The sequence below is a fragment of the Fulmarus glacialis genome, unplaced genomic scaffold (assembly GCF_000690835.1).
Source record: "Fulmarus glacialis isolate BGI_N327 unplaced genomic scaffold, ASM69083v1 scaffold38052, whole genome shotgun sequence".
NCBI lineage: Eukaryota > Metazoa > Chordata > Aves > Procellariiformes > Procellariidae > Fulmarus > Fulmarus glacialis.
This window is the reverse complement of record NW_009197858.1, coordinates 1-27,424: the sequence shown is the minus strand read 5'-3', so window position 1 is coordinate 27,424 and position 27,424 is coordinate 1. Positions and strand designations below refer to the sequence as shown.

General features: G+C 38.9%; 1 protein-coding gene across 1 annotated transcript; it reads left to right on the top strand.

Moving 5' to 3' along the window:
- Window positions 1–2,775: 2,775 nt before the first annotated feature.
- Window positions 2,776–24,590, top strand: TECPR1 (tectonin beta-propeller repeat containing 1). The gene is made up of 24 exons (XM_009572709.1): window positions 2,776–3,006; window positions 4,703–4,885; window positions 5,404–5,526; window positions 6,189–6,314; window positions 7,895–8,069; window positions 8,166–8,266; window positions 9,719–9,820; window positions 10,203–10,348; window positions 11,220–11,746; window positions 12,603–12,748; window positions 13,704–13,859; window positions 14,353–14,502; window positions 15,143–15,300; window positions 16,587–16,714; window positions 16,991–17,093; window positions 17,783–17,879; window positions 18,281–18,360; window positions 18,686–18,742; window positions 20,260–20,434; window positions 21,695–21,830; window positions 22,180–22,272; window positions 23,015–23,121; window positions 23,576–23,695; window positions 24,396–24,590. The coding sequence occupies exons 1-24, from the start codon at window positions 2,776–2,778 to the stop codon at window positions 24,588–24,590; spliced, it is 3,615 nt and encodes a 1,204-aa protein (XP_009571004.1).
- Window positions 24,591–27,424: the final 2,834 nt, after the last annotated feature.

Sequence of the window (27,424 nt, the reverse complement as noted above, 5' to 3'; positions counted from 1 at the left end):
CCCGGCCCCGCAGGGGCTTGTAAGCCGATCTGGCCTTGATGCCCGCCCGAAAGAGCAGCGTGCGCCCTCCTCTGTCTGCACCTCGGGTTGTTCTCGGCTGCTATTTACGCTTTGTTAGGTTTGTAAAGCGCTTTGAGATCCCCGCGGGTATAAAGCAGTGTGTACATGTCTTTATAGGAGCATTGGATAAACTTGCCAAGCGTGTTCATTTGAAATGGAGGTAAAGCTTGTCTGGGCGCGTTTTATCTTGGGACAAATTGAGTCCTGTGGCGGTTCACCCCCGCGGGCACCTACACGAGATCCTGCCACCCCCATGGTCTGAAAACAGGAGCACGTCCCCTCTCTCCTGAGGAACTTCATTACTTTTATAATATGCAAGGATATTTTTCTTGAATTCTGTAGCAATCAGTGTTATGCCAGGCAGCTGGAAATTTTAATTAACAACGTATCATCTTAATTTAAGTCAGTTTAGTTCTATCAGAAATTACCTGGCTGAGCTGAGGGATGAGGAAGAATTTAGCAGGTGTGGATCTGATTTTTTCCAGTCCCCTGAGAATACTAGGCAACTTCTGTATTCACTGAAATGCAGGTGAGCCACAAGCGCTGAGCATCCTTCAAAATCAAGCAACATTTGTCTTCATCTTCTGCAGCACAACCAGTGCAAAGGAGCCTAAATTGAAGTCTTGAAAGTAGATTATAAACCCAAATGCATTTGGGATTTTCCCATGATTTTCCAAACGCTCTGTCTCAAAAGTTCAGAAGAAATAATATGCAGAAACTCTCACTTATCTTGGCTGCCTTGAGTCTTTTAATCCAGTTGCATCTGCCTGCATTATCTTAATTCTGTCCCATCTGTATTTTTCTTAACTTTGTAATCTTTGGAACTTTCACTACCTTTTTCTGAACTGTTCCAGGTACTTTTCTGCCTGCCTGGACTGTCATTCCAGGTACAGGCCTTCATTTGTATATTTGCCCACCTTTAACACACCCAAGCATCACTTTTCTGTATTATCTGGCTAGGTAGATATTCGCATTGTATTATCCATAATGCTTCCTTTGCTCCAGACTTGCTGGCATTCTGGTTGCTTAAGATTAAATGCATAATATTTTCCTCTGTTATAAAGACTGTTTTGCAGAATTTCAAGTGCTAATACTGAAAGGCTTATTTTATGGCCTTTATTTTCCCAGTGAAACTCACATTATAATTTTCACCTTATCCTCACTTTGTTCCATACAATGTCCTCTGTACTGTCCTACTTTTACTAACGTAAAAAGGCAGGATATAAAGAGGATAAACAGCTGGTCCAAGAGCAGACAAAGGCAGTAATACGTGCCTTCATACTCCCAGCAACAATGAAAAAAAAAAAAAAAGTCAAAACTAGAGGATTCATCATAGTTATGCTGCCACAACTAATAGAATTTTGCTCGTGACCTTCCCCTGGCCTCACTCATTCTCTGCTGCTATAAATTTTCTTCTCCCTGTTACCTATTACTCACCTAGTGGATCCAGGTTTTTAGGTACTTAGCAGCAGCAGTTCTAGGAGTCAATTCTGAAACATCCTCCCTGGGATCCCATCTGAATTTACTGTGCTGCTCTTTGACACTGGCCTAGCTGTTCCAGATTCTCCGCAGTTTCACCTCTGCTGTTCGAAATACACTGTACAAGTTAGTCCCACTGTACCACTGCTCATTATCAGTCAGAAAGGCAAGTCTCCTTAGGCTCTTGTGTTGAAAGCACAGTTGCCGTTTGACAACAAAGAGGCAGTGTTTCACTCTGACTCCAAGCAAGGATTCCTCTTTTCTTTCATTGTGTTGGATCCAAATCCTCTTTTCTACCTTTCCCTTCTTGGTCCTCCACTGCGCAGTTTTAATAGAGCTGGAGGCAAAGTTCAAAATACTTATCAGTAGTTCTGACTGTCAGACATACAGAGCAACCGAAATTAGTTCAGTTAATGGCACCCAGAAGGCCAAGTGACAGAATATGCTGGCCTTTCTTGACTTCTAAAAGGACTGGCATACACGTACCTCACATAAAATGTTGACCCCTCCATGAAGGGTAGGGCTGCAGCGCCCAGAAAATGGCAGGTTATTACGTGATAAAACTGGAGTGGAACTCAACCAGGTCTCTGCTGTAAAACCATGCTCTATGTATACTTAAATAAATATCAAAGCCATGTATATTACATAAAGATCAGCTCCCAGAGTGGTCACCAGAATGCTTTGGAAAGAGGTTTTCTGGCAGCAGGAGGTAGTATGTCCATGGATTAAAACTAGATGTGTGCTTATGGAGAAGCTCCCTTTCACATCTTTTCCTTTGTACCTGTGTAGCTATGTTGGTATATGCCAAGAGGAGGCTGAGAAGGAGGTATCGTAAGATATCATGGCTTTGTGGAACTGAGATGAGTGGGGTGTGTAGCACCACCGGCATTACCAGCTCTTAAGAGCAAAGCCTTCTGCTATAAAATGGTCCATGCTACTTCAGCCTGCAAAAATGGTCCTATTCATGTTGTGAGCTCTTGTAGGATGGACCATAGTGTGCTGGTAGCAAGGTCTTTCACATGGATTTTCAGAGCCATCTAAGAGGTGTAACTGCATAGCTCTGACTGAAAGAGATCTGGCTGCCAGCTTTGCATGCGCTCTTTTTAAAAGATCGTTCTTCACATTTTTATTTAATTTGACTGATGATGGCTCAGAGCAGAACCGATCTACAGTAGATTCAAGATCAATTTTTTAAAACTGTCATTTTCATTAATACCTCCTTTTTGCCTTTCAGACATGGCCATGCCCAGTTCCCTTTTGTGGGCTGTTGACATTTTTGGGAGGGTTTACACTCTGTCTACTGTTGGCCAGTACTGGGAGCTCTGTAAGGACACACAGCTGGAATTCAAACGGGTCTCTGCTGTCAAACAGTGCTGCTGGGGAATAGCCTGTGATCATCAAGTATACACCTATGTGTTCTCGGGTGACGTTCCTATTAGATGCCAGGAAGAAACCTATGAGAATCAGGTATGAAGTGTTACGGCGGCCTCTATCACACTGCCACACATTCATCAGAAAGGAATGATAGCAAATCTGTACATCGGCTGTCTCTATGTGTTTTTCTCACGGGAAGATTGTTTGGTTTTATTTGTTTTCATTTTTTACCTGATGTTTCTGAAGAGTATATATATGTCAAATAGCAGGTTATTCTTTTAATATTTTAATTCTCAAAGGAAGGTTATACTTCCCTGCTCTTACCAAAAGCAATGCCAGTGTGCACTACGGCCTGTTTTATGCGAGCCATTTCAGACTGGAACATTCACCCTTTTCACCTGATGTTTTCCTTTCCTTAGTGACAAATACACAATCCCCTTAAGAAAATGTCCAGTGTAACTTCTAGGCAACAGAGATGCATTATCAAAAATTTGTTATTCTTAAGAAAATACTATTTTTTAGTGTTTCAAAGAATTCTCTAATAAAGGCATAACTCTCCATTAAAGTACGTTTCCAGCTTTTTTGCATAGAAATGTTAAGATGATCCTTCCTATGTGACATACTTCAGAAGAATGTCTTCAAAATAGTATTTGAAAGGAAATTTATCTATTTTGTTTTTTAGTTAACCAACGGTTATTTGAGAGAGAAAACTGAAGGATTTTCTTGAGCACATTTCTCTGATTTCTAATGGGCAGTGGGATAAATATAAGTTGAGAAAAGACATTAACTTACCTGCATGGGTAAAAATACAACAAATTAATTTTATACATTATTTAACATTGATACAACTTTCCAGCCATTTACGAATGTTCCTTTTGTTATGTGAACATGTCCTTTAAAAATGCAAAACTTTAAATTTTATTTCATTTGTTATTTTAAAACTTTTGTTTTGTTTGTTCTAGGCTATGAAAAAATGGAAAACAAAATACTAGAAAGCACAAAAGGAAATATTCTGCAAGAGCTAACAATGACAAAATTAAACTCAAATAGTTTACAGATAATGTGCAAAGCAATTTAGTCAGATTCCTAGTAAAAGTAAATATTTTGCATAAAAATTACTTGAACCACTAATTTTCCACATGCCCTAAAATGTAAGACAGTGTTACATGACAAATTTTGCCAGTGTTTCTATAGTAAGTAAGAGTGTGGGGGAAAAAAGAAAAATCACAGCTGTATTGGTGAAAACCCTAGCAAGTTATTTGCTCTGTAACTGATTAAAGCCAGACTTGGAAAAAAACCCCTCTTGGTATAACATAAGATATAGGGAGGATTTACTGATATAGTTACCTTGACATAGTTTCTGGTACAGAAGCTATGCTATTTTTCTAGTGCAGGCAAGATACTAATCTTTCTCATGGGGAGTAGATTAGAGATCCCAAGGCTATCTGTACAGCATTATCCTAATGCTGCAGTATCATGGTGCCATACATCACCAAAGAAAAAAGCATTGTTAATAGTAAAATATATCATCAGATGTTCCTATTTATGTAGCTGAAAATGACTTGGTTCGGACTAGCTCTGCAGTCAGTCCTTCTCTGATACTTTAAAAAGCTTCCTCCAAAGACTATGTTGGGTCAGGGCTTACAGTGTGAACACTTTCCCATTCACCCCAGGAATTTATTCCCCTTCTACTGCAGAAAATAAGAAATGTTTCATTTATGACTCCCTCTAGATGTCCATTGAGATGATGTGATCTCAAATAAAATATTTTATTTATTATTTCTGGCAGCGCTGGAATCCAGTTGGTGGCTTTTGTGAGAAATTACTGCCCAGTGACCGCTGGCAGTGGAGTGATGTGAGCGGGCTAAAACATCAGCAGCTTGATAGTTTCACGCTGCCTTCACCACACTGGGAGTGGGAGTCTGACTGGTATGTGGATGAAAATATTGGAGGGGAACCAACAGAGAAAGGGGTAGGTGAACAATACTAAAGAGAGATCTATTCTGGGAATCCTTAGTCTGTAAAATAAAAGGGACTTTTATAGAAGTGTAAAAGGTCTGTGACAATAAAAGGCACGTACCTTCCCATAGCTACTTCTTTCTGGGAAATAGCTCAACTATAATACAACACAAGGAAGGATCTTGTTTGAAGGCTTTTGAAGTCTACAGGAGCTTCTATAGAAGCTTTTTTCTTTTGATCTGGCCACGAAATGCTGGCAACTGGATGCCATTGTTATTTAAGATCTTTACTATGAAGAAAGTAAAATGCTTTATTGTGTCTTGTTTGTTCTGTGTATATCATGCAGAGGAATTTGGACATGATTCATAAATCATTCATGGAATTAGCTGATCTGTTAATCAGGGCTGTTGAGACAGGCACAGTAACTTGTACTGTATTTGTAGGAGTGACTCTTGTGCAGAATTGCTCCGAGTTATGATTTCAAGCTTTCGCTTCGTCCTGATTTTCATACAAGAAAACCTCTGTTTGCAGGGCTGGACTTATGCCATAGACTTCCCCAGCACCTACACAAAGGATAAGAAATGGAATTCTTGTGTCAGACGCAGGAGGTGGATCAGATACCGGAGATACAAATCACGGGATGTTTGGGCGAAGGTTTGGATATCTTTTGAATATTAAATAAACTGATTTTCTGAAATAATCAATTATAAGAGCAGGGAAATTCATTTTTTATCACTGCTCTGTAGGCTGGATCTGGATTCCTTGACTTCCAACTTGTAATTCTTGGAAGCATAAATGGAAGGCTGGGATTTTTCATAGAAACCTGTGGTAATAAGGTACCAAATCTCATCGTAATGCAGTTGGAGATAGATGCTCAGCTCCTTTTTAACTTCCTTTGGTTGTTTGACAAAGCACTCTCTTTCAAGGTGGCACCTGTCTAGCATCATTCACCAGCTGTGTCCTCTATCTGTATGAGTAACTGTTCTTTAATAATTGTTCTCCCATTCTAAGAATGTACCAAAATTGTAATTTGTCATGTTCCAGCTTTCCAATTCAAAGAACGTCTGTATGCACTGTTCTGTGAGTAAAAATTTCCTTTAGTTAGGGGATGAAACTCAGACTTCTTCGTGCTGCTTCAGCAGCATTTCCCCTCTCTCTGCGTATAGCAGCCTTGAATGAGAAGAAGAATCTCCATGCTCAGCCACTTTAGTAAGCAATACGAAAACCAATCTGCAAGAAACAAGTTAGGCCACCAGCCAAATCACCTATCTATTTGCGGTGTCTCCTCTTCTCAATCTTCCTTCTCTTTGCTTCAGATCGTATCACATGATGATCCAGATCAATTGCCAGACCCTTTCAATGACATCTCCATTGGAGGGTGGGAAATCACCGATGAGCCTCTTGGCCGTTTATCAGTATGGGCAGCCTCTTTACAAGGAAGAGTAAGTGCATGTTCCTTAAATTTTCTAATATAAATTACTACTGAAGAGGAGTAAATGCTTTTAAAGCAAGGCAGGTTTGTTACTGTCTTACGTTGGTAACGAACGCTGTTTGTGCATCTGGCAGAGGATGTAAAAGCTGCTTTGGGGCTACATTATGTAACAACTTGTGTTGTAAATGGCAAGGCTTAGTATCTCATAGGGTTGCTGTTTTATGGAAGCCTTAAACCTCTATAAACAGGTGAATCTTAAAAACTTGGGCTAAGTAGTGTCTTATATCCTGAAAAATGCCCAGAATGCAGACTATGGCACTGGTAACAAAGAGAAGGAGCCTTAAAACCTGGTAAAGATTCTTGCAAAGCATTGTGCCGTGTCTCTGTGGTGGAAAGTCAGGAATGATTCAAGGAGTTTACAAAATGGTTTTCTAAGACTTACTGATCAGAAAACGGTAACCTCCTGACTTGGCAATGTGGAATCCAGCTCTGGATTCCTGTGGAATCCAGGAATGTTTTAAATTTATTTTCTATTGAAAACTATACATCTTTCTTTTTTTTGTTGTTTTTAGGCCTACCATAAGGTGTCTCCTCTTTTGCTCAGTGCTGTAAAGATTTGATTCTTGCTTTCCTTCCTTCATCCTTACGGCATGTATCTGACATTCCTTTGTCTCTAGACAATTTCTAACTTGTGGTCTCACAGGGAAGAATGTAATACTTTTAGCAGATAGCCTGAGATTTCAGTCACACTTGGCAGTGCCTGAAGAGGCAAGCAGTCTTGGTTAAGTTGCTTAAAATAAAATTCCCTATGCCTCATACTTCCCAGTAATAAGTGACAAGCATCCCACTCTACAGGCTTATTTGACTGACATTGTAAAATGCTTTCATTTCCCAAGTAAAAGTCCCCAGAGAAATAAAGTATTTCTAAAAATGAGGATTTAGCACTCAGCAGTCATGTTTTGGAGCTCTCATACGACTACTGCAGGATGCTTTCTATGTTTGACCTTCCTATTTTGACTGTGATCTGTAGAAAAGTGCAGAGAGAGTAGGGCCAAGACTAGCAAATGGACTGGATGTCACTGAAGGCTGCACGGAGAATGGAATTGTTTACCCATATTGTGGCAAGCCTTGTTCAATGAAAGTAAGGTCGGGCTATCATCTAACAGTAACATTTCTGTGTTACATATTTGTTCATTCTTGGTTTATATACTATGCCCTGAAATACACTGAAGTGTTTTTTAAATGTTGAAGTATACACAGAACTTGTAGCAGTAGGTTACTGTACCCAATCCAGATTCACTTCCATGATAAAAGCTAGTCTGTAGAAAAGCCTCCTCCCTTAGTACATAAGGAAATAGTCTTCAACTTCATAATCAACATCAAAAAAATACCTTTAAAGGTCAGAGTGCATACACTGCATAAAAAAAATCCTGTTGTTAAAGGAGGACTGTTCTTTCCAGTTTGTCTTCATGCTTGTCTGTCCTGGTTTTGGCTGCTTGCCAGGTTAAACCACAACATTGTCTCAATGGTTTCATTGTTGTAGTGATATTTTTCTAAGGTTTGTTTGTTTGTTTTTTTAAACTTGTCTAGGTATGGTACAGAGAAAACGTCTGCCATCACAATCCAGAAGGTTCCATGTGGTCCTTAATCACCACTCCTGGTGAAGTTGTACAGATCAGCTGTGGACCATATGACCTCCTTTGGGCAACTCTTTGGGAAGGGCAAGCTATTGTGAGAGAAGGAATTGATAGGCATAACCCTCAAGGTAAAGTTTGTTAAATTTAGCTGGAAATGCCATTGATTTGTATAGCGTTGAATAAGAAACTAACCTACAACGCCTTCTGGGTTTTGTTTCTTGCAGGAATTTCCTGGAGTATTGTGGAGTCTCCAAGCTCTGAAAATGGGATTATGCACGTCTCTGTGGGTGTTGATGTGGTGTGGTGTGTTACAAAGGATAGAAAAGTAAGAGGTTCTGTTTTTTCATTCCCTTTTTCTATCTGCTTTTTTCAAACAGGCATGTAACTTTCATAGGAAACATTGGTGATTTGGACTCACTATCCCCATGGTTTGGGGAATTCTGGTTTCCCTTGCTGTTATGGGAATCCTCTGTGGTTTGTGATATACATAGTTGCGTTAAATTTAAGGAAGACTTTCTGCTTTTCTCTTGGAAGGAATTTTCTAAACCCAAGTCAGACAGTGGTAGATGGGTGGGCATGTTGGTGGGGGTGTAATAAGGGGCCTACTTCAAAGGGATATTAAGCATAGAAATTGAAGGGACTCCTAGCTGCTCAGTTTTGTTTCCACATGGTCTGAAGGTTACATCAAAAGCAGCATGGGGAATATTTTCATTTACGCTTTTCTAGATGATCCTATTTTTTTTATCTTCCTACTGCAACTGTCCCTTCTTCATCAGCCTTTTAATGTAGGGGTTTTGTATTTATTAAGTGACATATCTGGTATGTGTGTGTGTGATTACTATCTTACTGGGGTTTCAACATAGAATATCTCAAGTTGGAAGGTACCCGTAAGGATCATTGAGTCCAACTCCCTGCTCCTCACAGGGAGTCTTGAAAGTCTTGAAGAATGTACTAGAGTGCTCTTGTGCTGGTTGCAATCAAATCCCTTCATGTTGAATTCAAAACCATAGATGAATTCTGTACATGTATAGCAGTTTTAAGTAATTGAGTTACTCTGGTTTAATGAGTTACTACTTGTCAGTACTGAGCCATGATAACAGACTGTGTCCAGCCTGCTCCATCTGCCAAATAAAACCACTATAGGAAATGTAGATAAGCTAGCATGTTTTTCTTCAGATCTGCCACAAGATAGTCAAGTACACTGTCTGTAATGTGATTGAACCAACAACTTCTAAAGTAGCTGCTTGCCACTACATGACTATATGCTAAATACAGATAAAAATTTTTCCCCAGCCCACAGACACTTTCGGATTGGTAAAAACTAATCTAAGGGGAGACAAGTTAAAGAACTGTACCACTGAAAAGATCCGTCTGACAGTTCTCTCCGTCAGCCCTGCTTCTAGGGTTTGAACACAAGAACACTATTTAGAAGGCCATTCAGAGTGACCAAAAATAGCCTACAGTTGACATGTAATAGAAAGTATTTTTCCAATGGCAGAGAAACTAACTCTGCACAGAAAGTCATAACAAAAAGTCTCCTTGTGGGCTGTTCTGGCTGTAGTTGGTCACAAGGACACACAGTTGGGGTACTATTAAGAGATTTACTTTGTCTTTACCTGATAAAGAAAAAGAACCAAGGAGGTAAGAGACTTCTTAAGGCAATGCGGCAAGTCAGGATTAGAGATTAAGACTAATCCACTAAAGAAACTAAATTCCAGCTGTCTGCTTGCTAATGCAGGAGGAGCAAAATTTAGACTTTTTGCTGTTGCTGTTGTAGGTGTGGTTTAGAAGAGGAGTGAACTCACACAATCCTTGTGGAACAAGCTGGATTGAAATGGTTGGAGAAATGATGATGGTAACTGTAGGCTTAAATAACCAGGTAAGACAGCTGTATACCAATTATGCGGGTATTTATGTTCCACTTTGTACAGGCAGTATTCACACGTGGTGAGGACTGTCAGCAGTGCCAATATGGACAGCTGAACAAGAGGTCCATGTGCTTGAACTGCTAGGAAGGAATGCGTGGCTGAATTCTTCATCAGAAGATGAACAGTCAGCATGTCTCTTGTATGGCACGTCCAGGTGCAAACAGTTTTCTCTTGATGGTACAGAATTTTATACAGCATTAAGGAAGAACACAAAAGGAAAACGCTATGTCCAGCAGATTTTTGTGCTGCATTTTCCACCACTGCACCTTTTTTGTAGCTGGTATCTACCTGCATTCCATGCAATTTCCTTCACAAAGCCCTTTCCTTCCCTAGGTCTGGGGAATCGGCTGCGATGACAGAGCAATTTATTTTCGCCAAGGTGTCACACCAAGTGAGCTCAGTGGGAAGACATGGAAGGCAATTGTATCTGGCCGGGAGAGTGACAGATCTCAGACCGGGAGCTCAACAAGTCTGCTCAGGTACTTAGTAAATTACCTACTCGAGACTTTGTTCACCAAGAGTTTCAATGCTAGGAGATACTTCTTTACATTCAAATGGTACAGACAGGGAGGAGCGGGGAAGGCATGTCTAATCATTATGTATGCCAAAAAGCATTTGCATTTTTTGCCATTAAAATTAACAATAAGCAGCAGTTGTTGCACTCGGAGTAGAAACTGAAGCTCCCACTTTGGAATTCACTGCATGCTTGCAGTAAAGTGTATTTCTCTAGGTTTTACTATCACTATCTGGAACTAGTCTCTAGTAAGAGAAAACGTTACCTGTGAAATATCATGAAGGAGTGTCAACTCTACTTAGGAATTATCCTTCTACTGAATGTCACTGTACATTTCCTTTCCTACAGAGATTAAGTCAGTAACTCCCTGCTGACTGCTGGCCTCTTGGCTGGGCAAGACATGCCAATGAAGCTGGGAGTGCTGCAGAAGCTACTTGTTTGAGTCATAGTGTGCTCTGAGTAGAAGCCCTCTCTAGCTAAGATAAAAATCATAAAGTTAGTAATGGACTTTAAAAAACCCTATTCGTTATTTCATATCAGAGAAAATGTGATGTTGCTTTAGTGTTTTCCTGAGAGTTGTAGGCAGCCAACATCACCAATTGTTTGAAAAGATCAATGAAATATCTTCCTATGTTTCGGATTTACTAGACTGGTCTGCGAGATTTGCGTTAGACTCTTTTCCCTTGATAATAGAGTTTGACCTTCAGAAAAGGAGTCTGCTGTTTCTCTCCCAAAGCTGAAACACTAGGTTGATTTCTGTATGTCTGTGGTCTCAGGCCTGTGCTAATTTATAATGCTTTGAATGATAGTTAATTAATTATCTATTTGTCCTTCAGTGCTGGCTGTTTCTTTACTGATGATATTCAGAACCAAACAAACGCGATCATTCAGGGTGATGCAGATACTTCCTCTGATACAGAGCTTCCAAGTGTACCCATGAACCTTGCCAACACTGCCCTGATGGGAGCTGCAGCCAGCAGCAGTGGTAACGGCACAGACAACCAGACAGCAGAAATACGTGCTAATTTGACTGTGGATCCTCTGGACTCTGATCAAGGAGAAGCCACTGTTGCTTCAACTAATAATGAGAAAGCTAATCTTGAAACATATAAATCTTCTACAAACCCAAATCCTTCTGCAGAACTGCAGTGGACAAACATTGACTTGAAGGAGGCCCAAAAGCATCCAGTCCTCTCTGTCAGCACCTTTGCAGAAACGTCCAGCCTGTCTTCCCTTGGCATGTTCTCAGTGGGAGCTGAAGAACAGTACGGAGCCGATGAGCACCCACTGTGGGCCTGGGTGTCTGGGGGAGGCTGTCTTGTAGATTTGCACAGCCCATTGAAATGGTTCACTGTTCCGTCAGGTACTATCCAGTCACCACAACAGACGCTAATTCTCAATGCTCCTTAAGAAAAATGTTGGTTTGGGTTTTTTTTTTAACAAAACCATGGCGCAAAACTTCTGATAACCCATTTACTCTTATTGCAGTTTGTTAATACACTCCATGTCTGAGGATAGTGCTGCACGTATTTAGCTGTACAGCACTTCGAGATTGAGATATATAAATGTAAAGGTGATATTTTCTCTGAGTTTCTCTAAGAGTTTTGTAAAATAATCTGTGCTCCATCTGCATCTCATTTTTAATTGCACTGAAACTGCAAGTTCAGGCAAAACCCATAATATCACTGAAAAGTAACTGAAAGCAGAGAAAAGGTCTCTCTTGAGAGATGTAGATGTCACAGATAACTGCCTCATTCCTACCATTCCTACTGAGACAAGGGTAAGATACAGAAATTACTCAAAGGCATTGTGACTGTGAGCCCAGCTGATAACTGGATGGCGTTAAAATTTAGATTCTTAAAGACAGTGGAATATAACTGTATTTTCAAAATAAATCATGAACTGTGGCATCCCAGTATTTAATAAGAGTGTAACTCTTAATGCATTGTATTACATAATTATCTTGCAGTTCAGTGACAAAGCTCCCATTTTTACAAGGTTATGGCTTTGAAAGATTCTATATCATCATCTAATGATCCCATTTCTATGTATCATTTACAAAGTTTGGCTGTAATACATTGATTCCAAAGTATAATAATTAGAAAAATTATATTAGAATGGGTTGATTCAGTCCAGTGTTTAAAGCAGCATCATGTTTTACCTTTCACAGAACTGTATTCAAAGCTCATTGGAGTTTATTGGGTTTGGTCCTGCTCTAGGTTTGTCATCCTCTGTGCAATCTCTCTCTCTGTCGATCACTCCAGCACAGACAGCAGCGTGGCGAAAGCAGATTTTTCAGCAGCTTAGTGAAAGGACAAAGCGGGAACTGGAGAATTTTAGACACTATGAACAGGCTATTGAGCAGGTAAGCGGTGAGGACACTTATCTCTTGTCTACTAAACACTTACATCTATCACTGGGCATCAATAATACATTTCTGATGTACTGATCTGAACTTACTGTCAGCTTTATATTCTTGTCCTTATTTTGTCTGTGACAACTTTCCTGGATTATCACTGTCTGAGCTCCCTGTGGGAAACTAGCAGCTTATCAGACATGGAACAGCAATCTTTTTCTAAAAACATTAGCTGATAGTTTTGTATAGGAGCAAACGAAGCATTGGTCAGTGTTATTTGAGTACACTGAAACCTCAGATCCACAGAGGAACAGTGGAACGTTGTATTAACTATTCCACCACAAGATGAGGCTTCTTAATTGAAACAGTGACTGAAGTAGGTGAACTTTCCCTCTCTGCGACCATTAAGGGATTAATGCAACTTGGATAAATAAAACAATGATGCAAATGTCAATAGCAGCACTTAAATAGCAGCGCTTTTGTTTGATGTTGCCTTTGTTATGACTCCTTGGCTCTTTTCAGATTCATTCACATTTTTGGTCCCTTCATTGCTAATTGCCAAATGACATCTGGAATTCATTTGATTAAAAACACTTGGAGTTCAGGGGTTTAATCAAGTTTTAAAAGATTATGTCAAAAAGCCTTTAAAGTCCAAACAGAAGTTGTGTTATAACAGGAGCATACTAGAGTCAGTTAGTATCTGTGTGCTACTACATTCTTGCAGAGGTAAAATGTTAATACTGTTCTACACATGCTATTTCAGCGCCTTTCTATCCAGTTTTGTCAGTTTTCATTTTGTCTTCAGCTTCCTGAACACTCTGATATACTCTGTGTCAGAATTAACTGATATGATACAGACTAACCTGCAGCAGAGATTTCTTGTGGTCACAAGAAACAGTATTTGGGAGAAAGAGAGTGAGTCATGCAGTTTCCGTACTCCTGTAAATTTGTGTTTGCATTGCAGTCGGTTTGGGTTAAAACTGGAACCTTGCAATGGTGGAGGAATTGGAAGCCTCATAAATGGATGGATGTTCGAGTCGCACTTGAGCAGTTCACTGGGAGCGATGGAATGCGCGACAGCATCCTGTTCATCTATTACATGTATCATGAGGAGAAAAAGGTGTGTTCAACCTGAGACCCTTGAGAGAGTTGCATTTGGCAAAGGAAAACCTTTGAAGGGAAAACAGTTTTCTTAAGAGAGGCAAATTATGGTACGCTATTGTTCTAAGTTTTGGGAACCAATTCAAATGTAGCCCAGAATACTAGCAAATTGCAAGCTTTTCTAAGATGTAGCTGTGTCAGAAATACCCAGTCCGCAACCATCCACATTGCTTAAACCATCAGCTTTGCACTGATTAGGAATTCTTTTAAAAGTTCAAAATGTTCTTGATTGTGAAGAAAGAACCAAGCTTGGCTGGCCAGGGTCTTCATAAATAGGGTTAATGCATACGGGTAATATGAATCAGAGGTAGTGCACAACTGGAAATTGAGCCCCATTCCTTCTGCACCAAGAACTGATTCTTCGCTATTATGCGAACAAAGTGCAAAAATGCTGGCTCTGAGGAAGGTATATCTGAGTTTGCCTTAGTCAAATTTTTTTTCTCTTGTCTTAGTATATCCATGTGTTCCTGAATGAAGTCACTATTATAGTTGAAGTTCTGAATGAAGCCAAACACTCCTTTGCACTGTATACACCTGAAAGGACGAAGCAGCGATGGCCAATCCGCCTGGCAGCCACAACAGAGCAAGAAATGCATGACTGGGTAATTCTGTGAATTTTTCATTTCAAGCTGGCAACATCTAAATAAAACATAAAAGCTAGTCTCTGAAACCTCAGTATTACATTTACAGTATCTAGGCTACTTATCTATTTTCACAATTTAGGTATTTAAAAAGTCTGTTCAAACTTATTTAGAGGCACCTGAGGCTTCCTATCTCCTCTGGAGTTTGCACACTTTCTGATGTTGCAGTTATCCACAGTAAAACCAATATTGTTTTTCCTTCCCTTCCTGCCTTCGGATATAGATTAGGCTACAAATGAGTTCGGAGTTTAATTCAGTTAGTCTATTCTTCTGCATTGGTAGAAGAACTGTTATCTGTTGTCACTGTTGTAGAAAGTCTTATGTATAGACAGGCAGGCATATATTCACTGAAACAATGGAAAAGCTGAAAGGTACTTCATAATGAACAGATGCTGCAAACCACATTGGTTCCAGTGATTGTGTTAATAATTTCTAAAACACTGAATTCCAGTGCCTTTGAGAAAAAGCTGCAAATTCACTTTGCTGATTTGCTAGAACATGCAAAGGTAAAGCTTCATTTTGTAATACTGAAGCATCTATATGGAAATTTTTGTTCTCACTGTAAATGGAAGCTTTTGGTTCTCTGCTTCTTGTTTTGTAGCTGTCTTTGCTGAACATGTCCTGTTGTGAAAGCAGACGGATTCAAGGCCCTCCTTCTCACCATGCCATTTGGTCAGTTACTTGTAAAGGAGACATCTTTGTTAGTGAGCCAAGTCCTGAACTGGAGGCTGGACCGCACCTGATGCCATGTGATCAAATGTAAGAGGTTTCAGAAGCTGTTCTTTCTGCATGGGATGTCATCCAGCAAAGACTGTCTTTCATGTCAATTCAGTGACTTTGATGGGCTGTTGGAGTGTATAGTACACTGCAGGTGTCTATCAATGAGAAGGTTAATGGCTGCCTTCGTATTCATGATTGCATGTGAAGAAATTCACCAGATCGTATTTTAATTATTAGATGCTGGAGCTGTTCATGTGATTTCAAAAGCCCTTCTCATTGAGATCCCATTTTTTTGTGATAGCATCTTTAATGCCATAATTACTTAAATTAAGAGATGGCCTAGACCAAAAGTAAAACTAATCACTGTAATTGTAATGTAATTTGAGCTTTCAGTTTTAGCTGAGTCAGGAAATCTGAAATTCTCAGTCCTCCATAGTCACTACAGTCCAGGAGCAGCTCCTTTACAGTTTCTATTACAACTATGACAATATAGTACTCTTCAAGCAAAAAAATACCAGACTCAGGACTGGTGGATTAAAGGCCAATCTTCAATTTAAAAAATATTCCCAGTTTCAAGTGACTTGCACAAAATGTCTTTGAATAATACCTGAGAAATCCTTTAGTCCTTTTCCTTCAGGGTAGAGCACCTTCAACATCTGGCAAATCACAAAGCTGATGTGCTCTTGCATCTTAGTTCAGGGAATCTGTGACCTAGATGACCTCCTGCCATTCTGATAACTAAAATACTCCTCTGCAATCTCTTTATTTTCCCCATTCTTCCCCAGAAAAGTACCATGGCCAACTGGCTGTGTAAAGCCCCAGAAAAGGATTAATCTGCAAAGATTAGGAGAATAGGAAGAATTAAAGCCCTTGTTTTTACCAAGCTCCATAGCAAATCTATAAATCATTTGTTTTCTTGTTAGATAAAGGCAATTCCTAGATTTAAAAAAAATGAGAATGAAGTTAAAGCTGAGGTAGTTGATGGCCACTAAGATGTAAAGATTCTAGCAAGATTATCCTAACTAGTGTTTAAAAAAAATTATATAAAAATCACAAGCCATAAAATAAAAGGAAAGTAAAATACTTGAAAGCCTGAAAATTCCAAGTGGAGGCAGACGGGTTCCTTCCATCTACTTTACAGTAGTTGTTCAGAGAGAAATGCTTTCAACTGGCAACTGCCTTCACTTAGAGATTGCACAGAGGTTGAACAAGCGAGCATATAAAGTTGCCTGTCCTTAAGATTGCTGAGTTGTAGGAGGGGAAAGCATACATTCCTGATGGATGTGGTGTAGAGTAAATGTAAAATGTTGTCCTTTTTCTGGCAGGTTTTGGCGTCAAGTTGGAGGTCATCTTCGACTGATAGAGTGCAATAACCGAGGCATAGTGTGGGGCATAGGATATGATCACACAGCTTGGGTTTATACTGGTGGATATGGAGGTGGCTTCATTCAAGGTATGGTCTACTGTGGTGTGCATGTTTCTTACTTATCTTCCTGACTGGGTCAGCTATTCAGGCTATTTCAGCTGTCCTTCCTTTAGCATAACCAACATGTAGGGTTATACAGTGAACAGGCCACACATTAGGAAGGAATTGGTATTGCAGTTCTGTATTTTCAGCTTAAGGGTGAGAAATAGGATAATCAGCAATATTACTGTGGCTATTGGAATTTAAAATGTAGTGTCTTTAAGGTTTAGCTTTACTATAATCCAAATTATTTATTTCTCACAGGACTGGCCAGTAGTGCTGATAACATTTATACGCAGTCAGATGTGAAATGTGTTTACATCTATGAGAACCAACGGTGGAACCCAGTCACTGGATATAGCAGCAGGTTATTTACTCAATTTATTGTATTTATTTACTGTAATTTTTTACTACAGTCAAAACAGTAGGGGTTTGTTCTAGCCTTTCAGAATCGTTATTACAGTTATTCTATCTTCAGTCTCCTCCAACATTTATTGTTAATCTGAGATGGAAGGAGCAGTGTTTCTCAATTTTCTAGATTTTAGTTATCCATTCAAAATGCATTTGTAGCAAAACATTACAGATTTGTGCTTTGTGAGTGCACAGAGTATGCCTACTTGCAACATCTTTCATTATTAAGGCCATACAGCAAAGTTGTTATTAGGATCTATATATTCATGTACATATTGTGCTAAATACATTGGGTCCTTGAATAGTATATTTGAACAGAAGTATTGAAAAAGCTTGTACATATATGGGTGTCTATATGCCAGAGAAACTCAGGATTCACCTTCCAATTTTCAATAGTAGTGAGGCATATCACTCTACAGAGAAAAGTTTACATGGTCCTCAAGTTTGGTGTAACTGGAAGCAATTGTACAGATTCTTTCCCACTATCCTCATCACTCACATGATGTTTCTAAATACAGAGATTAATGACAGAAAACTGTTTCTTGTATGAAAGTAGGAAGTGCTACAAATAGGCTTTTCTTCCCTCGCCTTTTAAATTCTCTGTTGTAAATGACCTTGCATTCCTTCTACACTGTTTCACCACAGAGGTCTGCCCACAGACAGATACATGTGGAGTGATGCATCTGGCCTGCAGGAATGTACAAAAATCAATACCAAGCCTCCTTCTCCGCATTGGTCTTGGGTAAATTTTGTCTTAAAAGTCTTTTTACTAAGAAGGCAAGGCTTAGTAAGTAGGATACAAGACTTGGGCTCAAGTGACCCAGATTTTCTTCCTGGATTTGTCATAATATTTACCCTTGGTTTCCCCATTTATACAATAGCAATAATCTTCCACAGTCAAAAGAATGTTAAGCATTGAGTGGGATTTTTTTATTTAGTGGGACTTAGACTGCTGCTCTGATCCTTTTCTTTTCAACTGAATTAAAAAGACTTGGGAATCTCTGTGTGAATTTATATTGCAAGTATTAAAAGGCTTCTAGCAAGTCATTGCACTCCAAAAGGTGGAGGGAAATAGCAGAAGAGGTTATTTTTATTATACATTAGGTGTTGATTGTGCTTGTTATTGTCTCCTTTTGACAATAGGTATCCGACTGGTATATTGATTTTAACACTTCAGGCGGAACTGATCGGGAAGGCTGGCAGTATGCAGCAGACTTTCCAGCGTAAGGAGATACCTTCTTTTACCTAAAATACTAGCAGGCAAATGCTATACTTAAGTCCTCATTTCTTCTTGTTTGCTGTTTTGCACATTAACTGTGCTTTAAGCGGGACAAGTTCCTTGATTTCTCCCTTTTTATGGGGACACTAACATTGAAATTTGCCAGGGAGGCAGGGCAGCACGGTGAGCTTAGCAAACTGTAGTTTCAAGTATTTTAAAATCAGCAGGCATGTCTGGTGGGCAGATACATAAAAGTGCTCTCAGGCTGGCACCGACACTGGAGATGCTCTGACATCCTCATGAACACGTATTTAAATCTGTTTTGGTAGGTCCTACCATGGTCACAAGACAATGAAAGACTTTGTCCGACGGAGGCGCTGGGCAAGGTGAGGAACTAAGGTATATATAAAAGTTTTGAACTTGAATGCTAACTGTTCCCTAGAAGTCTCCTTTAGTTACGAGGCGAAGAGTCACCCAATCAACAAAAGCAACAGTAAAGAAACCTGCAGTAAATAACCCATTTGCAATAGAGAAGCTGATGATCTTTAGCATTATGGCTTTAATTTTAAGCCTTTACAGGTAGATACCCTATTGGATTTTGTGGGATCTGTAGATGAAGTCAGCTAGTTATTCTCTGTATCTGATTTTCCTTATGGTAAATGATTAAGGAATAGTAGAGTCTAGGTATATTAGTACATACTAGGTCACTTGTAACAACTGGTAATATGTCTTGTATATTAATAGTTTTAACATATGAATTCCACATACTGCATACTAGGCCACAGATAATCCCAACCCCACGTAAGTCACAGTACACTATATTCAGGTGGAACCTGGAAAATAGCAAACTGCCACTATATTCTGTTCTATTAAGCAGGGAAAGTCTGTGCATTCACTGTTTTTCCAGCTTTTCTCTGCTTTCTATACTAGAGTATCTAATAGCTACGCTAATAAATTGCTGTGAACTTGCAGTTCCGCATTGTTCTGTTCTGTTATTGAGGCTACAAAGCTAGTATTTTGGCCCTTGTACAAAAATGTTTGAAGTAAGGTCCTGAAGCATCAAACTGTTGTTGTTCCAGGATGTGCAACAAAACAAATGACATCCAATCATCAAAATGATGACTTGAAATAAAATAAGCAACTTGAGAAATACCCTCAAGCCTAAACATTTCCTCTTGTTTTAACTATCAATTGAAAATTGAAAACAAATAGGGAACAGCTCAGGGCTCGATCCAGTTTTCCAGAACTGGAGAACAGAGGAATGTTCTGAGTTTTTTAGGACATTCTTCATATACAGAAATTACTGTTGTGGTGATGATAGAATCTAATGTAGTTTCCCCAACAGACAGCACTACTTTGTTGCAGTTTCCACACAAAAAATACACCAATTCCCAGAATGACCAACTCGTTAATTTAGAGCTGCCTTATCTCTGCCTACCTCAAGATGCTACATAACTTTTTAACAGGCCCCACCAAAAAACTTATTGTAAAATTATTCCCTTAACTAAGACAGAGGAAGGAATGAACCAGGTGTGGAGTTCTCTCTGCAATGGGATTCTCAGCTGGGGTCAAATATTCATTATCCAGCTGTTGCCCAGTGAGTTTGAGAGAGCTAGGGAGCAGCGTAGCACAAGCTGCAGACTTCTTGGGTGGCCTTGGTTTTATAAAGTAACTTTTAAAAACAGAAGCTTTGAGAAATCAGTGATATGTCAAAATTCAAAACCTGATGCAAAACATTGCATTGTTCTAAACCCCTTCCAAATTAAAAATACTAATACTTATTGTACCTACTTAATGAAAAGACTTCAGGATTGTTTGCACTGAAGTCAACAACGGGCCGGGAAACAAAATTCAGTTATAGAAAGTACGTACTTCTGACGGGTTTGGGGTTTTTTTGCTTCAGAAAATGTAAGATAGTCACCAACGGGCCCTGGCTGGAAGTGCCTCCTGTTACCCTGTGGGACATCTCCATAATTCCCAGTTCAGATGCAGATGATGAAGAAGCAGTAGCACTGTGGGCAATCAGTGACAAAGGAGACGTGCTCTGCAGGCTTGGAGTGACACAGCAAAATCCAGCTGTAAGGCTCCCTGTTTATTTTTACTGCCTTATTGATGTATTTAACGTAATGATGCAAGTACGTACACACAATTGTGCAGTGCCTTCTCTTACAGCACCTTGTAATTTTTTTCCCCTTTTATGACCCAGATTTGAAAGTCCTTGTCCATCAACTGTAACACAGTTTGTTGCCCACATTTCTTACAATAGCGCTTCTCTTGCATAATCTACCTTAGCTTGCGCCACGGCACTTGCAGGAGCCTCTCTCAGTCCCTGTGTATCTTCTCGTGAAGCATTTTACTTCCACGTTCTGCATGGATAGCTTAGTTCCTCTTTTTTTTTTTTTTTTTTTTTTAAATTGTTAATTGTTCATAATGTGTGTATCCCATTTAAATAAACTGCCCAGGGATAGAATTTCTCTAAAGTACGGTCCCAATCTAATGCCTGTTACTATCAGTAGGAGTTTGTCCACTGACTTTTCTGGGCCTGAAATGACTCTGCTTATTTAAAAAACAGGTGGGCCTGGATGTACCTACAGATTTTACTTTTTTCTATGAACTGGGACAGATTTAATGAGCGAACATCCACTAACGTATGTAGAAAGGAACAAGTAGTCCCAGTAACTTCAATAGAATACTTCTTTCCTAATATAGACATGTGCTGAAATGCCAAATTAGGGTTGATACACACTAATTTTAAGCCACATTTATAACAGGGGAAAAAAACACTAATGATATACTTTCATGGAATTCGGAGAAAAAGTGCAAGAAGTTGAAAATTTATAGGAATTATTTTTTTTCTTCCTGTTCATCAGTTACAATAGTATGGATCTGTACGGCAGTGCAACAGCAAGAACTGGAATACGATGTCTGGAATCTGAAGCCCCATATCAGTCAATTTTTGTGAGACTATTGTTCTGTGTAATCAAAAAAGGGGTTATTAAAACAAACAAACAAAACCACAAAAAAAACCCAAACAAACAAACAAACAAAAAACAAAAGGGCTGTAACTCAGCTATTCCAAGACATGTAGGTGCCTAAATTCCAGCAACTTCAACAGAAAAGGCCGTTAGAGTTCAACATAGCTATTGATTTCAAAGAGTTAAATATCCAAGTGTCTTTGAGGATCAGAGACCTTGTTTCTATTCAGTCACAAGGTAGAGCAGTTACTCTTCAGAATGTTTTTCACTATCTAGGGTTTTTCCCATTTGACAATAATCAATGATATTTTGTTGTGGAGTTTTTAACCATTGCTTCATAATTCATCTTCCATGATTTGTTAGGGAATATCCTGGCTTCATGTGGGAACAGATCAGCCCTTCATTTCCATCTCAATTGGAGCATTTTACCAAGTGTGGGCTATTGCTAGAGATGGTTCTGCCTTCTATCGGGGTTCAGTGTCTCCAAAGAAGCCTGCAGGTGAGTATTTGTACTTTTTTGGTACAGTCTTCATCTTATACATTGTGTAAGCTCTACTATGCTGCCATGTCTGAAAAAGACAAATCCGTTTAGCAGAGGCCTTTCCCAAAGCTGTGCCAAACAGTGCATATGAATAATACTTACGATAATTATAGCACTTAATTTGCTCTTCATTTGTGTGGTTTAAAGTGTGTGTTTGTTTCTTGAACAAGCTAGTAAAAATATATTGAGTGTAGTGTCATTCACAGCTTTCTTGCACAGCTATGTATTTCAATTGCAGACATTTCCAAGACTTCTTATACATAATTCTGTTTTCTCAATGTTTTACTCAAGTATTTCTGACCTTTAGGTGACTGTTGGTACCATATTCCTTCACCTCAAAAACAAAAATTAAAACAAGTCTCAGTAGGACGAACGTCCGTGTTTGTGTTGGATAAAAATGGTAAGGATTTTTAAAAATTAATTTATCAATGTTACAAAAAAAAAATCAGTATACATCAGATTGATTTAAAAAGGAGAGGCTAAGTTAGAGCTTCTGTTTGGACAGATGATTACTGTTGCTCCAAGAGGAGTAATATTTCATATTGAAAGAGATGGAATAGGCAGCCCACTTAATTACTGATTTTGAAGACTTGTTTTTTGTTATATCTGATAGTGCCCTAGATAGCAACAATCCAGCATCGATGCTATTCTTGGGGGGAAGAGATAGATGAGTCTCCGAGAAGAGAATTGCATGGCAGGATTTTGTCTGAAACCCTGGCACGAACAAAACTGAAGAGGAATACCTTCCTGTTGCAAAACCTAAAAATAACACCATCATTGCAAGATAAATTATGAAGCATCCTTTTGTAAAAGAAACAAGTCTTTAACACCAGTCTTCTCCGAAGATCTTAATCTCATTTGCTTTACTTCTTTAGTGCGTAGTTCCTTATACGAAATTTTTCCTGAAGAAATTTTACAAAACAGAGTATTTGCTGTTTTCCAGAAAAGTTATAAAGAATAACTATAGAAATACAAATTCCAAAGTAGGAACTTCCTTGTCCTTCACTGTAACACATTAGTCAAAACCATAATGCATTTCCACAGAATATGGAAAGTATTAACTGCTGATTTGTTATGTTGTTTACTAGCACTTTATATAAAGCAGACATCCTGAGCTGTAACCAGGACCATTTATTTTACAGGCAATCTTTGGTACCGGCAAGGTATCACACCAAGCTACCCTCAAGGATCTACTTGGGATCATGTTTCAAATAATATCCGTAAAATGTCTGTAGGGCCCCTGGACCAGGTGTGTATTAAGCTTCCTTGTATCTCACTAGTTTATTAAAAATTATGCTTAACATACTTTTGTAATTAAATTAAATGTTCAACTAACTTTATTCCACAAGGTGATTGTCTAAATGCTGGAATCCTGATAGCAAGACAAAAATCATGCCAGTGAAATAGTGATACAGCCAGCCCTTTGCTGTGAAAAGCCTCATTTTTTTTTTTTCTTTTTTTTTAACGAGGCTATTTTATATATTTAATCTCTTTCTTGCCAAGTCTTACTATCTTGCAATGTTTTAATTGTAACACTGCTATCTGGTTGGTTGTTTGGGTGTCTCTCTGACTAAATTAGAGCAGTTTTGGCCTATTCAAGATCAGGACTAATTTCTGGAAGTGGTCAAACAGACTTACAATTTTCACATCTGGGAAGAGCAGCATGAAGAGCACATTTTATTGCCTCTCTTTGCTTTCTTGAGGTCTGGGTGATAGCTGACAAAGTGCAAGGAAGTCATAGTTTGAGCTGTGGGACCGTCTGCCATCGGACTGGTGTTCAGCCAATGGAACCTAAAGGCCTCTCATGGGATTACGGTATTGGGGTAAGTGCTGGGGGCATAACACTGCCTAAAAGTTGTATGTCCAAATACCCATGGGCACGCATAGAAAGGAAAGTGCCATCCTGCTCCAGCTGGCAAGCTTTCTGAAGCTTGCATATACCTGCAGGAAATTGACCTTTGTTCTTCAGTTTTAGGTTCCTTTTGTAAGTTAATATAATGGGTTGTGCAATTACAGCAATTACATGGGAAGTCATTTATTTGCATTTGATAAATATTCATTTTAAATAGATAATTTAAAAGTTATAATGGAAAAATCAGTGAAGTAAATACCATTTTTAAAAAATTGATTCCTTCCGAGTCTGCACATGATTGTTCCTTGTTGTTGTTCCCTGTATTACCCCCAATGTTTTGAGAAAAGCTATTTCAAGGTTTTCACCCCTTTTAAGTTGATGGAAAACCTGCAATAGCTCTGTTATGAACACCTGACCCTACTAATCTCAATTCCCTGTAATAAAAATAATCCTCAAGCTTACTACCCATTTACCTCACTGTCAGGGAGGTATGTTGTTTTGTGTTTTGTTTTGTTTTACAAGGAGCCTTTTTTCTGATTCAGGGCAAAGCAGGATTACTTTCCTCATGAAAAAATAGTATAAAACTAGTAGTGCACATAAAGCATCACATCAGATATTGTTATTGCAGGGTGATGTTTCTCCTTTTATATTTTTTTATCAATATTTTACAGGGTGGATGGGAGCACATTACAGTCAGAGGAAATGCAACTGAAGCATCTAGGGTCGCTATGCATGACACTTCTGAGGAAAACCCTGCAGTCTCAAAGGATGTAGAAGATGAGAGTAAAGGGAAAACAGAACACTCTAAAACCCCTCTGATGGTCAGTGAAAGTCAAGAATTGGACAGAAATGCTGTTTATTGTTAAGTTGTTGCCATCTACATGTTGCAAACAAGCAGTAGTCAGCATAATTTAAAAAGAAACTGAGTATCTATTGCCTGGAGAGAAAAACATGACCTTTTTGTGCTACTAATACATTTTACTGAACTGGAATTTGCAGTTGGGTATTTAAATACTGATTGCTTCTACTACATCATGTGTAAAATGTGACTTGATAGAGCTAATAGTTTTGTCAAGCAGGCAAGATTTTTAGCCACAATATATTTTTGACCCTTTACCATAGCTGCTACACAACCATACAAATGTGAGTATCTTTGCAGATGATCACTACACTTACTTCTTTTTTTTATGAATATTACAGTTCCCTTCCTTACATTTCTCTCATATTCACATACCTTGCATACTATTCTTCAGATTCATATTTGAGCAGAGATGAAGATGTCATAGCAATTTAAATGAATTACAGGCAAACATAACTGGTCCTGATTGTACAAGCATTTATACATGCACATAACTGCTCATGTGAGTCCCGCTTATACAAGCATGTAGCTTGGGGTCATACTGTTCTTGCTCCCATCAGTAAAATTAAATTCTATACAACTCAGCTTAGGGTGCAGTTACCAGTAAAGGCCAACTTTTGCTATTTTTGCTCACAATGAGCAAGATCTTAATCAAGAAGTGGAACCACTGCTTTCAGCGAGACTATGTAGAGAGCATGGTCCTATTCAGTCTGACTTAGTGACAAAGTCTCATTCTAAATTGTCAGTCCAAATGGTGGTAAATCATGTTTTGCCTCCATCTTAACTGGAACCATAACTGAGGTATACAGATGCCTATCTAATGAGATTGGAAGGCACCAGATACTTGAGGAGTTAGGCTGTGTCCAGGTCATTGCAAATTATGCTTTCATAGTGTAAAAGACAAGAGGAGGTCTTAAATAAGATTCTGACTTCATAGTGGTAGGAATGTAGAACAACTTTACTGATATCAGTGGAGTTTGCCAACGTATACTGACGTGGGTTTGGAATGAAGCTCTGCTCTTTGTTTTTAGTTTTTAGTAAGTGATTGATTCATCCCTTCTTCCAACAAGAAACCACTTTTTATTCTCAAAAAAAAGGTTTTTTTCCTGTCTTACCATAATTTGACTGTGATGTGAAATTATTGTTTGAAATCCAGTCCTTGGGAAGAGCTGAAAAAGCCTCTCCCAATAGCTTCAGGAAAGCACCACGTTTTTCCCCTGGCAGGAGTTCACAATCATTTTTCCTCTCTGTGTGTGACTGTATGGAGTTATTTTTATATGATGAGCAGTGTGGTGTAGTCTCAGTACTGTATTTGTAGAAGTAAAACTTATGTTTGCACGTATTTAAAGAATATATTTGGTATTTTAATGCCAAGGAAAGCACTGTTTCCAAGTCCAAATGTGAATGAAGATTCAAGATGCTTTACTGTTTAAAAAAAACTGTTGATCTTTTCAGTATGTGATTAGAGATTTCTGGTTTATACATTCATCGTGGAAGTACCATAAAGAACGTGTTTGCATTAATTACCATAATAGGTTTTGCATAACTTGCACAGTATCTTGTCCAAATAAATAACTTTATATCATATGTATTTTTAGAAAATTATTAGGATTGTATTTTCTCTGCATCGTATCAACTTTTTTTTTCTTTTAATAGTCGGTGTTTACATATCCAACAAACTGATTTCATACAATACAAACCTTTGCATTTTTCCCTGCCTTGCCAAGTTTCACGTACTTTACTGTAAAAAGCTGAGTTTCAGTGAACAAAAGATAAATTATAAATAGTTTATGTTTGAGTACTAAATATTTGCCTTCTGAAACTATTATTTAGAAAATTATTTAATTTAAACATGTCATTGTTATGGCTAGTTAAAATAAGGAAAAGTTACTTTAAATTGAAATAATTTTGAAAAATAAAAGTAATTTATCAGAAAAAACTGTTTCTTATTAAATCCCTTTTGACATGTCCAATAAAGCAGGCTTCTTAGCAAAGTACCATTGTGGAACTAGCAGTTGTCATTCTATTAAAACACGTATGTCCTGTGCCTGACTATTCATTGGGGATGGCTGTGTTCAGAGAAGGGGTAACCTTCATGTGTTTCCTCTGCTACTGTATTTATAGCTAGATATTACGTGCCATTTGGGGCTTAATATTTGAAATAATGCCTCCTTCTCTGCAGGAAGTCCTGTCAGAAATACACTGCCACAAGCATTTAAACTCTGTATTTTTACCAGTAGTATCAGTAATTGGTTCTTAAAGTGATGTGCAATTCTTCATCAGTCGCACTTAAAAGACTGTTTTTCCAACTCGTTGCTTTCCTTCCTCTGCCAAAGTAACCACATCATAGCATTTCAAACAAGGCTATCCGACAAAAACATTTCAGGGATGACATTTAGTATCTGGAAACTCTCAGATTTCCCTTATAATGGACTGGTCTAGCAGACTAATGACCTTTAAACAATCCTACAAAAAATTACCATAATCCACAAGTGCTTAGTCATCATTTATGACACACAGAACCACAGAACTTAGGCTGGAAAGGACCTCAGGAAGTCATCTAGTCCAGCCTCTGTAAGGCTAATGCAGTCAGGTTGCTCCAAGCTGTGTCCAGTCAATCTCTGAACACCTCCAAGGCTGGAGGTTCCACAACAACCAGCTGATGCTACTATTTGAGGCCACCACTGCTGCAGCCCAGGGCAGAGGCCCCAAGCCCTCTCTGCAGCCCACACCTGGCTGTGGGGGCAGAGGTCCCTGCTGCGACACGGTGCCAGGTATCCCGCCCTGCAGCGCCTTCACACGGGCTCCAAGCCGTCCTCAGCAGAGCTGCTGGGCCTCTCC

Bases quoted from the DNA above. Each gene is read 5' to 3' on its own strand.
- TECPR1 (XM_009572709.1), top strand. From the start codon at position 2,776: ATGGCCATGCCCAGTTCCCTTTTGTGGGCTGTTGACATTTTTGGGAGG. The intron at 20,435-21,694 runs GTAAGGCTCCCT...ATGATTTGTTAG, and splicing joins TGACACAGCAAAATCCAGCT to GGAATATCCTGGCTTCATGT. The intron at 22,273-23,014 runs GTAAGGATTTTT...TTTATTTTACAG, and splicing joins GTTTGTGTTGGATAAAAATG to GCAATCTTTGGTACCGGCAA.